Source organism: Symphalangus syndactylus, chromosome 5, assembly GCF_028878055.3.
Source record: "Symphalangus syndactylus isolate Jambi chromosome 5, NHGRI_mSymSyn1-v2.1_pri, whole genome shotgun sequence".
Lineage (NCBI taxonomy): Eukaryota > Metazoa > Chordata > Mammalia > Primates > Hylobatidae > Symphalangus > Symphalangus syndactylus.
In genome coordinates this window covers 111,028,802-111,042,634 of record NC_072427.2, presented here as the reverse complement: position 1 = coordinate 111,042,634, position 13,833 = coordinate 111,028,802, and the positions used below count along the sequence as shown (strand labels likewise).

General features: G+C 32.5%; 1 protein-coding gene across 1 annotated transcript in view; it reads right to left on the bottom strand.

The window, feature by feature from the left end:
• Positions 1-13,833, bottom strand: part of TMPRSS15 (transmembrane serine protease 15) — a 136,198-nt gene that overhangs the window by 105,954 nt on the left and 16,411 nt on the right. Inside the window, exons 4-6 of the mRNA XM_055279329.2 lie at positions 11,867-12,018; positions 7,700-7,735; positions 909-1,040 (exon numbers count right to left, since the gene is read on the bottom strand). Coding sequence (XP_055135304.1) covers positions 909-1,040; positions 7,700-7,735; positions 11,867-12,018 — 320 coding nt within the window. The remainder of the gene's footprint in view (positions 1-908; positions 1,041-7,699; positions 7,736-11,866; positions 12,019-13,833) is intronic.

Here is a 13,833-nt window from a genome sequence, read left to right as displayed (position 1 = left end):
TACTGTTGTGCCCTGTGGTTGACAGCAGGTAGTTGAAACTGTGGAAACCACTAATAAGGGAGAACTATTGTAGTTCTATGTGGACATCTTCTTAAATGTGTTACACACAAAAACAAATTACCTATTTAGATGCTGCTTTCTAGTAAACTTTTCTAAGTGGAATCCAGCTATGAAATGAAGAAATAAGTCAAAGAGTAAATATGTTTAAATCAACTAGAGCCATGCTTGGTATATGGTAACTGCTACTTAAGTGTCAAATAGTAATAATAATGGTAAAATAACGTTGTCATTAACACTCAAAAAATGCCAAAATATACAAATGAAACACAGAAGTTTTACTTATGAGGCATTAAGTTCTTATTCATGTCTTATTTCTATTATTTATAGAACTACAAGAGGCAAATAAAAGCAACAGTCAAAATTTTAATATGGTGCTCATTGAGTTAGGTACTGTTAAAATGTTGAAAGAAAAAGACTGACATGATAGTGAAAAAACATGAAAACTATTAGTAAGAAGTGAGAATGTCTATCAAAGAAGTCAAATTAATAATAGCTTGGATTAGTTTAATATAGAGAAGAGATGAAAATTCAGCAACACCCATTCCCACATTTATGACAGACATTGTTAATCACATCTTCCTTTCTGTAGTGATCAAATGGAATTCTGTTTAATTAATTAATATGTTTAATATTATTTATAATGTTTAGGAAAATATCAATACAATTATTTTTAGATTTTGTATTATATTATAAAAATAGCTATTTAAATAGCTCATTCTTCAGTAGTTTCAGATATTTGAGATTAGAATGTGTGTGTGTGTGTTTGTGTGTGTGTGTGTGTCTGTGTTTGTATGTCTACAGTGAGGGAGGATAAAACAGAAGGGGAGAGAGTAGGGGGGAGAACTTACCACACATTTTATTGTCTTCGTCAGAACCATCTGGACAGTTTACTTCTCCATCACAAAATAAATCAGCTTTTATACACGTTAGAGCATCAGTACAAGGACTTGAACCAGGCAGGCATTCTATTGAGACATTTCCTTTAAAAAACAACTGAAATTAATTTCCAATTGATGAGATATGTGCAATGTTTAAATATTTAATAGGCCTTTTTGCCACTGGGGTTTTACTTATACGTATGTTCTTCAACTGCCATAGGAATATTTATTTCATTTGTAAGTCAATCATTTGTAAAATTAGAGCATTTTAAATTTTGAAATTTCATGTGGGGGCAATTTTGGAAAGCTTATCACATCGTCTGCAGTATCTAGCAGGCACTTCATTTACTCATAAGCTTATTATTTGAAAATATAGTGGCTTAAGTCAAGGTTTCCATTCTGTAGAGTACATTTACCAACAAAAGTCATTTTAAAGTAAGATAAGCACTTAAAATTCCCAGTGCATTGTGACATTGAACAATGAAGAAATCTAATGTCTATTTCTGTTGAGTATCTCTTCGTTCCTTGGGTCAGAGATTCTTAGGGGGTACACTGTAAACACACCCCTGCAGGGTTTCATGCCATCTTCTGGAGGGGATCCGAACAACTTGAACTTCTCAGCCTGCCTTGTCCTTCACTTGCCCCACTTTCATAAACTTAAGTCTAGAGATGCACCAAGAAACACATTTTACTTCTAGAAATTAACTTGGGAAGTTTAAGAGCAATTCTGAAAATAAGCCATATTCTTATACGCCTACAAGATAAAGACTTTTTAAAAAAATTTTTAGGCCAATGTGGAAATTTGAATACTTCTGCCTCTGAATATAATAACAATGATGGTGAAAGGTTTTGGAAATCTTTAACTCATCAGCACTTTTTTTTCTTTTTGGTTATTGTTCTTAATCTTAAAGCCAGAACTGTACTGCCATCTGCTGGGTTTTCAAAATATGAAAATCTGAAATTTCTCCTTCTGCTCTATAAAATTAATTGGAAAAGTAAAAATGCCCATGTCAATAATCTACTAAGTTACTTCTTAATTAAAAACATTTATAGATTTTTGCTGAGTCTACATACAACTAAATTAGACATTTGTAACTGGCTGTAATTAAAATGAATATAAACCAGTGGGAAATTCATGGAACACCCAACATCTAAAATTATAGGACAGAGTAAAGATCAAAGCCATTCTTAATTGACAGAGTACTCCCATGTAGGAGAATAATAAATAATAATAAAAATATTATTTAATAAACTCAAATGCATATATTTGTTGATATTTAAGAGCTATTCATCAAAAGTCCTTAACCATTGAGTTATTAATCCAGAAAATGCATAATATTTCATAGAATCTTATACATGCTTTATAAATAAATAAACCAAATAAAGCACTATACTTAAAACTGTGTCTTATTTTACAAGTAGCTAATAGAATTCCAAGTATTCAGCATTTCAAAGATGAATTTGGGATACAGCTAGGAACATATATCACTTTGGCTGTCCTAATGCTTCTCATGGGAGCTTCACTTCCTGATGAATCACATCTCTGTTCAGTATCTGTTGAACTCTTGATTGGACGCCATAACCACACCAGCAAGTCATACCACTTGGACTCAATTGATCTCATGAATAATCATTTACTGACCCAACAAGTATTTATTTTGTATACATTTTTGTCATGGAATTTTAAGAGATGGAGATAAAAGAATGAGTAAGGCAGAGCCTCTCTCTTCTTATGAAGCTTCAAGTTCAGTGGGGGAACTTGTTTATTTACAAATTATATTTTAAAGAGAGAGATTTAAAAAGTGCTATGGGAGCATCAAAGTTTAAGCAATTAGTTTCCTTCTAAGGCAAGAATTAAAGACATTTTTATAGAAATGGTCATATTTAAATTAGTTTTTGATGTATACCTAGAAATGCACCTAAGGAGGAGAGAGATATAGAATGTATTTAGTGATGTGTCAAGAGTACAACATATGAGAAACAGATGAGTCTCACTAACCTAGATGGTGGGATGTTTATGGAAGGCATAGTAGGAAGGCAGTTTGATACCAGATTCTAGGGAAACTTTTTATCTTTGTTAAGTGTTAGAAATATTTTTCAATAGGTGATGGCATTGGAAAATTTTACATATGTCTGCAATATGACCAGTCCATATTTCATAAAGGCAATTGTTGGACCATGTGAAACATCACTTTAATAAGACCACTCAAGAAGCTGTTTCAATGGTCCACATGAAAGATGAGGGCTACAACTCTCACAATGGCAGGGGAGATGGGACATGGATTCAATTGCTACTTTACAGGTAAAATTGATGAGCTTCAGTGACTACATTTGCTTCTGAACAAGATTAGTGGAGGTGAAGAATGGGATGCTAAGGAATTGGCAGTTGAATTACTGAAGAGGCCATTTACATTAGTCACAATAGCGATTACGAGATGAACAAATTGTAGGGTTAGAAACTGAGTCTAGTTTAAAGTATTTTGAATTTAAGTTGGAATATTAGGTACTCTTTTAAGTTGTGCTCTTTCTCCAGACTGTTTCATAAACATTCTTCAACTGACTTGGTCCATGAGGAAACAGAAGTTTCCCATGTTAAAACTAGTATGAAAAATATGCATGTAATTCTTATACAATGGTAGTGAGTTTTAAAATTTTTGTCAAATTGTATTTTTACTGAGTCTTCTCTCACTCTTTCATTTCCTACATGAATATCTATGATTACAATTTCTAAGAAAAATCATCAATTAAAACATTAGCTGTTATACCCAGCCAGATGCCAGTTTAATTTAAATGGTTTTGCACTCTCAAACTAGTTCTTGACTTGAGTATTACTTGGTTTGCATTTCATTACTTAATTTTTGTTCTAATATTTCTTTTTTTCTAAGAAGTCTGTACCAAATTGTGCTTCTCAACAGATAATTTTTACGAAAGGAGTTTATCAATTCCAGTTAAAGAAAAGTAAACAAAGAGAATAATAATTGGTTTCATTTATTAAAAACTAATCAAATTTCCTTAATATTAGACATTATTAACTCAGTGGGAAAAAGTACACCTGTTTTCTGTAATCTATGTGGTATTTTACCTTTAGGACACTAACTTTTGACATATTATGAAAACACACCAGTAAATTAGTATTACTTGGAATTCTGCAAATAGAAGACTTTAATTATTGATTCGTATTGTAACATGAAGAATTCAGTATACACTCAAAGATGATTATTTCAGAGTGATCCCATGTCCAAACAATTTCCAGTGATTTGACATTAGGAACCTCCTGTGCCTACTGAGAGCAGCCTCTGTGCTAGGCATTGTGGAGAGTAAAAAGGCTAAAATCCATTATTTTTTGCCTTCCAAATAATTTGGAAGAGATGTTACATACAACATGATACATTGAAACCATGGTTTGGAAATCATCGATTTTTATTGTCCCTACAATTTAAAAAGGGATAATAGTACTTGGTGGCCAAAATTGGTTAAGACAAATTAAGCTCGAGATCCTGATAGCTCACTCAATAGGAGAAGCAGAATCTTCATCCATGAATGTTTGCCTCTAGAGACCAGTTTTATTTCGCTATGCTATATTGGAAAATAGATATCACCTTACAGAAATTCTCATTTACTGTGTAGAACAAATCTAGTTTTTTTTTTTAATTTTATTGTAAGCAAGACTATGGCTTTTCAATCCAAATGAAATTATTGGTAGAAAGATTCTTTGGTAGTCTTGATACCATGTAAATAGGAATGTCTTAAATTAGAGGAGAGTGGTTAGCAATATGTAAATGTTCTTTGCTCAAATGCAGAAAAAGAACAATTCTTAAAGTCACGATACATTTGGTATCAGATAAAATCTCTGCATCTCAGTCTTGAAGTAATTAAATCGAGGAACATAATTCTACCTTAGGTTGTTTTGGCCCAATTTCATGTTTTTCACTAAATCAACCAGTTATTCTTTTTCTCCAATCCTCAAACTCTTTCACATAGTGGAATGGTAGCAAGATTACATTTTTTATGAGATTGAGAAAGCCCATGATAGTGAAACTTTTGTTTTCTGCAGCTATTGCTGTAAGTAACAGTAAGTAACAAAAGACTAGAACAAGCCGTAGTGTAGAAATCCCTCAAACATGGGAGCAATTGCCAAAACATTCCCTCTAGGCACTCTGTAGCGCTCCAGAAATTAATCTGTGTAATGTCACCTCAGTTCCAGTCCTTCTCCTCTAATGTTCTAAGTGGGTTAGTAAAACTTAAAGGTAATTGGCAACAAAAACAGCTGAATGATAGAGCATAATCCTCACGGATTTTGTACCGTTATCACAAAAAATTCTCTTTGGTAGAATTTATAACAGCACTAATATCAGGTATATGATGCATGCATCTGTTGATTTTTCTCAAACTCTGTCTTCCAGGCATATAAAAATGAGAATAAACTTAACATCCCTGAAAGGCATATTCATAGTAAATTACTGCTTGGAAAATGTGGTTTTCATGTTTAATTGCCTCGTTTCCTTCTATAAATACATAGTATCTTGCCATATGAGAGGAATAAACCGCAAGGATGACTGGGCACTTATGTAGCACAATGGATTCACTAAAAAGAAAAAGAATATGATATTTCACCACCTACTTACCTTATAATAATACTTTGAGAATTGATTAGGATAATCCAATACAGTCTCTGATAACAGAAAATGTTTAGAAACAAAGTTTTTTTGGAGAAATAAAAGTTCAGATCAAAATGAGCACTACCCAGTATAATAATCTTGTTTTAAATTTAGGGTTTTTTATGAATCTTTTAAACAAAGTATCCAAATAGTTGTTTTGTTCGATTCTGTTTCATCAAACTCAGAAGGGAGAAGGAGTAGGGATCTAATATTGGCATTGTTCCTCCTGCTCCTTCTCTGTGGGAGTCACCATGTTGACCACGGTACAGTGGTATCTGTATTATCTCTTTCAATTCTCATGATCATCCTCTAAGAAATATGTTTTAATCTCCTTGTCAGATAATAAAGTTCAAATAGGCTAGATAGCTTGCCAAATTACATATAGATTGATTGTTGAAATTAGGTAATGCATGAATTCACCCATGTCTTTTTAGTGATTGAGAATGTATGTTACTTTTTGATCTTTATTTTGACTATCAATTATACAAAATGTGAAAGATAGGGCTAAGTGTACACTGTCCCCATTTCTGTAATTTACATGTAGAAAAGAAGATTTCTGCTCCACTCATCAGGAGAGAAAAATATGGGTGGCATACTTTCCCATGCTGTCTGACCCCTCATTCATCATTTCCTTCTTTGTCCAGAGGAAATTGGGCAGATGTTTCAGCCAATTCTTTATGTTTTTAACAGGCATGTCTTCAGAATAGTAAAGGAGAAAACCTTCTTTTAAGTTCAGTGCTTTCTGACTTTATTTAAAACACTGTTTCTACCTAATTCATTCTACATATTACTATTAGGACATTTCAGACAACTAAGAGGGCCTTAATGACTTTGAATTAATCATTTGATGAACCAATAAACAAATAGAAAAACGGCATTAATTTGGATACTTGTTACTGGCTTTCAAGGTTTTAGGAACACATTTTTCAAAATATATTTAGCTTAGTTATTCAGTTTATTTTTAAACCAAAAGAATTAGCCATTATCAATCCCAAAAACATTTGTTCAAAAGTGTGTTGGAAAGGGATTTGAGAGGCTGTAAATAATCTTCCACATTAGAGACAGGAATGTGGGCTCAACGGCAGGCTTTTTTGTTTTGTTTTGCTTTTTTGTCAATATGTTGTGCTGCTGTTTGGATATAACCTAAATACAACTGCAGAAAGGCTTATTCTGTCATAATAGATCTTTATGGGTTTTAGAATTGTGATGGCTTGTTTCCTAAAGCATTTTGATTGATTCGTGTATTGCTTTGCTTTTCAAATATTACACCAACAATTTTTATGCAAGAATTCTTTATCCTTGCTAAGAATAGCTTTTATAATTTTACAAATGTTTTCCCTCTATGTATATAATATTTGATGTAAATTTTAATAATATAACATGGTAGTGATATTGTTGGGAGCTGACTGAAGATCTACAATATTGCCTTTATTGAATTTACTTAAAGGGATTAGTGACACACCCAGGACATTTTATATGAAGATTAAGTCATGACCAGAGAAGGTATTTTAGTAGATTGACAGACAGAAGCACAGCAGACAATTCCTAGAAATACAGAGAAATTGGCACACCAAAGATACATACTGAGAGTTGGCACAAAGTAGATACTTAAAAAAAATTCTTGAATGAGTGAATGAATCCAAGGCTACTTTGGTTCTGCTTTGGCCACAAGTACTGTGTTAACAGGAGAAAGCAAGCATGTCTAACTTGTATGCACAGATAATAATCAAAGGAAAAAAATCCCTAATATCTGATAAAATCTGCTTCCTTAGTTGAAAACCTTTTGATACTACTGGTGACATTCTTATCAATAGGTAATCACAGTTCTGTCAATAATAGACAGAGGATAAAAGTGAAATCTGAGAACTCAGGCATTAGCCCTAAATATATTGTTTACTTTGGTGAAATCCAGGGCTAAAACTGCAAACGTTTATGCTCTTGATTTCTTGTCTATAAAATAGGCTCAATATTTATTGCTAAGGCCTCAGAGACTTCTCAGGGTCTGAGAAGTCTAAATAAAATGTAAGAGAAAATTTTCTTTCAAAATTAAATGTAAGAGAAAACTTTCTTTCAAAAAATTATAATAATATTATTAAAACTGACCTGGAGCTGCCAGATGACTGGTGGTTGTTAGCTTGTCTGAAAAATAAATTATATTAAAATAATTATTATCTATTTTAAAGTAATTACCAGGAATTTATTGTATATTCATTCTGTATAATAATTAACCTAATAATTTTAAAAGTTATTATGAATTGTTAGTGTCCATTTAGAAGTATGTCATTTGTATTTGGATTTAAAAATAAATCTTTTATGTTTTTGATGATTTTTAGAATTGTAGCACAGAGGTTTTTAGATTTTTAACTCCTCTTTTATTTTCTAACTAAAGAATACAAGGTTATTCAATGATCAATAACTAAATATGAGGATTCATTAATCTCATAATGACCATAGACATAAATGTTCCAGGTTAATTTGATGTTACATGAAAGAGAAGCATAGGATATGCTTAGACCATGGGCTTTGGAATCAGAAGGAATGGCTTTTGATTTCTGAGTTTGACACTTAGTAGCTGTGTGACCCTGGGCATGTTACTTATTATTTAATTTATTCTTTCAAATAGAAAAATATTACGACCTCTCTACAAAATCATTCTGATAATTGAAGTAGGTAATGTTTGTAAAATATAGTACCTGACTAAAGAGGATGCCTTAAAAAATAAGACTTCAAATACTATCAAAATTGTCATGATTATTATACCAAAAGCAATATCTTCATAGTTGTATAACTATGAAGTTTTATAATTGTAGCTCGAAAGATGGGGTGAAGAAAATGCTGGAATAGAGTAGTTAACACAAAGCCTGAATTCTCCTTTCCAAAGTGAAATATATTCTGAAAGTGATCTTTCTTTATCTCACCCTTAGTGACCTCCCAAGTGCCACAGCTTCATCACCAAGGCACCATGATTGGAGCCGTTTATGGAGATGTCACACACACACACACACACACACTCATATATCTCTTATATATAACACACACGCACTCATATATCTCTCATGTATAATACACACACATACTCATATATCTCTCCTATATAACACACACACACTCATATATCTCTCATATGTAACACACACACACACTCATGTATCTCTCATGTATATATGTATATAAAGTTTAAAATATGAAAGGAACATTGAAATTGGAAATGTATATCCTTGGCATAAGTGAGGAGGCATTAGGAACATTGTAATATTATGAACTATGTTATTCCTAACCAATATAAGTCTTGATATGAAGACTAAATGCCTCAGAAATAGCTGCAAGAAAAAAATGTGTATTTTCTTAGGTGATAGAGTTTGATGATCACTAAGTTGTATTTTTAAAAGCGTCATAAACACTGACCTGAAGTTGTTGCAGGGCTTACTGTAGAAAAATTCTCCAAAGATGCTGGAATAAAGTAAAGTTGATTTAAAGCATGGGTTTAGGATATAAATACGTTACAAAACATTGAGTACACCTTGAATAGTCATTCAAAGGGCATCTGATCCTTTAGAGTTCCTATTTTATCCTCTGCCGTGCTAAATCTTCCTATTCATTATTTGGTTGTAATACATTTGATAAATTTCCAGAGTCTGCATATTCTCTCTATGCAATTTACTTATGCAAAAAGTTTGCTTTATTTTATATCTATTTAAGAAAGATATCCATTTATTAATCATAGTTCTATAGAATAATTTACATTTTAGCCAACTAATATAACATGATATGCCACATCTTGGCATACCTAGAACCACTTGTTTTACACTAAAACATATGAAGGTAACAATTGCAAAACAATCTTTCACATAATTAATATTTCCTTGGAACTAAGTGGTATATAAGTAAAAAGTGCTTTGCACATAGAAGACAAAAGCTGGCAATTTTCTTCAAACTTTAACATGTTTAATAGTTTTAAAAGGATAGACTCACCTATGCAAGATATAAAGGAAATCAAAGCATATCTCATGAAAAATCATGTGGTGAATTTGTTTTTATTCAAAACTATCTTGATGATAAATGGGCTAAGAAGTATATTTGTTTCTACTAAGTAGGTGGTTTATTTCAGCATTTCATCATTTTTGAATTGTGTTGGTTCTATAAAACCTATTGAAGTTTTGTAAATGATACATTGTAGAGTGTTGACGCTGAAGATAAAATAAAATTTATGTGACTTTTCATAAATAATGTGGTTTAATTTTTTTTATGTTTGACAGCGTATTATACAAAACTTCAAGATATCTATGTAATTCTTAACTAAATTTAAAACTTTATAAATTTGAAAATTCACATGATACAAATAGATATTAAATTGAAATACCTATAATTAACTTGGTACCATGTTTATAAATGTGTTTTAACACAATTCAACAAATTAAATGTAACTTCTACTTGTTGAGAATATTCTTGGGCTGATGTTGTAAAACAGTTTATTAGGCTTGTGATACTAATTCTAAATTAACTCAAAGGATATGGTTTCATTGAATAAACATTTAATTTTAAAAATCACAAACTCTATTCCCCTAGATGATCCAAATATAGGAAATCATGAAAAAAAGTTCCAGCATATCTGTCAATTTGCTTGCTGGAACAGACCATCAGAAACCAATGCACATTCAAATAGAGATAGTAAGATGACAACTTTGGGGCCTACTGGAGGATGGGTGGTGGGAGGAGGCAGAGAATGAGGAGAAATAACTAACGGGTGCCAGGCTTAATAACTGGGTGACAAAATAATCTATACAACAAACTCCCATGACACAAGTTTACCTATATAACAAACCTGTACATGTACCCTGAAAAGTTAAATAAAAAATGAAAATATTATTTTTCCATGCCAAAAAAGAAAAATGACTATGAAAAAAATCAACTACAATTGCTCAAAGATAAAAACATTACAGACAAACTAGTGTAAAGGTTAAGAGGACAGACATTAGGATCAGACCACAGAGGTCAGAATGCCTAAGCCTAAATGAATGTGTGAAAAAGGCCATTTACCAAAAGTATCTGTGTTTTGGTCTTCTCCCTGATTGGGGGATAGTAATGACATCACATAAGAGGATTAATGTAGAGAGTAAAAATGTTGATAGATAAACCACCTGTTCTAGCTAATAATAGCCAGTAGTAGTTTTCAGCTCATCTGAATCAAAGATTCAAAATAGACAGTCTCTGCTCAAACAGCTGTGACATGGGTCCAAACCATCAGTAGAGGAAGGACTAAGAATTTATCTTCTTGCTGAACAGGAGCTGCAAGATGTTGCAGGAGACTCAATCAAAGAGGAAACTACGCTTGGTGAAACAATGCTCTGAAGAGAAGCAACTAGAGATCCACAATCTCATATCTACTATTGCAAAATAAACAAACAAAACTCCTGGATGTTTTTATGTATTTGATTTAGAGGCAAACATACCGATTGATCTCATTTTGTAGCAAAACTAGTTGAACTAATTGAATAGTTAGGCTATTTAGAGTTTCTCTTTATTCCCCTTGGTGTAGATATTTATGTATTGGCTAACTTTCTAACATCCAAAAATTTCTGAATTCCAAAATGTATTTGGTCCCAAGGTTTACGGGTAAGGAATTGAATCTGGATGACCTTGGCAAATTACTACTGTTCTCAACAATATTCAATAAGGACACTGTGTTTGTTGAATTGAACTGAATGAAGGATAATTAGAATGGAAAATTTGGAACAATCTAAGCATTTACAAACATATTTTTTGTTATTTTTGATGTTCCATATTTTTCTTTTTTGGTTTATTCTTATGTTAAAATTATTTATCATTTTAAAAATTAATATTTAATTTTTATAAATAGGTAACTGGAAGGGATCAAACTCATTGACTCTACCTTTTTCTTCTTTTTTTAGCTTCTCAATTAGAAATTGGACCTTGCCACCGGATTTTACAATCTAAAAACGTCTAGAGAGAGTTCCTGAAGTCAGGGTGTGCTTGACCAGTGCAAAGAATGCATAAGACCCACAAACTTCTATGCATGCCACTACTTTCAGAATCTCCTTGATATTTGGTATTTTGTGAACCTTTTCTCATTGATAAGTTTCTTCAAATATGGTTTCTTCAGATTTTACTTTTCTCATGTAAATGTGTCACCTCAGGCAATAAGACATGTTCCTAAGGTCAAGCATGGTTCCACTTCCTCCCTGGTATATTGCTAGAATTTTAATTTCATAGCTTAATGATTCAAAGAAATCAAATAATGTTCACAGATACCTAGGATATCAACGCTGTTCAAATCAATATGGAAAGTGACCAGTTGGCTGGATTTATTTGCTTCAATGCCTTGAATCAGTTCTTCTTTTACATTCTCATCTGACACCCACTGGGCAAAGAAAAGGTCAAATATGACTATAATGCTGCCATTTCTGCAAAGCAAAAGATGATATAAGAGGAAAAAGTCAGCCATCTTCAACTGATTTGTGTTCATGTTAAATGTCTTTGAAATTCTCTATGGTTATCATCTTGCTAATTCTCATTATACCTGTGTAAGATAGGCACTTCAAATATTATCTTTATTTCATGAAGGAAAGAAAAAATGAATTGAAAGACTAAATATTTTTTTGAGAAGAGAAACTCCAAAGTAGATGCAAAATTGAAATCTGAGTTTTCTGAGTTATGTTCGAGCACTCATCCCCAGGCCAGGATGTTCCCGACACCCTTGTGTTAAAATCACATGGTCTGTTGGCACTTACTCTGATTTTACTGTTTGGAGAAAAGAAGGATATGGATTTGTAGTTTTTCATGGATAATTTCTAAGTTGGGGGAAATCTAAGGTAGTTTCACTGGTTAGTTGCTTATGGCAACTAATCTATATCTGCCTCTTCTCTATTTTGCTTAATACAAAATACCAAAATATGCCCTGATGTCTAGGGATAGAAAGAAAACAAGGATATCTGGGTCTATTAGGGATTCACAAGAAATTTAGTCTCAGGTCCATGAGTCGGGATTGTCTTGCCTGCATGATCTCCAAACATAGCACTAGAGTTCAGCCATATAGCCCTAATCATCTTCCCCTTTATTTTGTCGCCTGCTCCATACCATGCATTTTAAAAGGTAACTTTTTTTCAGTGTAAAGAAAGAAAAAAATGAACAAATTTTTGGTGAATAGGGATACTTGGGAGATTTTTGCACTCCTGCTTACATTTCTATTTGCCATATGCTATCATTTTAGGGTATGCTCACTTGGGAGACAAACTATAGCTCTGATATTTATTCTATACCCCTCAATAAACTCTAGACACTCAGGGTATACTTGGCTGCTTAAGACTTAGACTAGGGCAAACTAAATTTTGCATGATATGTTTGCTGGTTTCAAATTATAGGGTTATATGTTCTTGTGAAATATGTAAGTTTATGAGCTTGTTAAAGGATTTTCTCAAATCCAGTAGAGTTCTTTATTTATCTGTCCATCTATCTATACCGATAGACCTACAGTAAATGTTATTTTTTCTTCCATGACTGGATATAGAACCAAAATATTCCTGAAAGATCACAGTAGATCAGCATCTCCAATAGGGGGAGTATATTCTTTCTTCGTGTCCATGGCACTATTCAGTTTCACAGTGATTCATTTCCAGGAAGCTGGTCTTTCATTTTTAAAATGAACAAGATATAAAATTTTGATATAATATTTTTATAATTCACAAGTATTAAATAAATCATTTAAAATGTTAGAAGGTTTAACTTTCTAATCATTTGCTTAAATTATAGTAGCCAAATCTTGTAAATGAGAAGGTTCCCTAGTAACTGTTTAGTTCAGGGTTTCCCAAACTTACCCATACATGAAATCACTGTCGTCCTTGGTAATGATACATTTTGTCACAGACACTACCTTTCATCTACTTTTCCACACTTGTGCTGGCTGGCTAACCCCTAATTTTACTGGAGAATAAGCCTCTATTTCCTTAGGAAAGGTGACATCTTCTTTAACCATTCTTTATACCAAACATGGTTTTATTCACGGGTGTATGACCTGGCCCTGTTCAACAGAATCTGAAGGGAAGACTAATGGAAACTTCTGGAAAACGTTTTTATATCTAATAAAAGAACAGCTCATAGTAGATTACTACCCTTCGTTGTTGAACATTATTAGGTCTACATAATTTGCTGAAACTGCCACATCTACCTTGAGACCCTGAGTCAGGCCATGGTTGATAAGCCAAAGATAGCGTAGTAGAAGG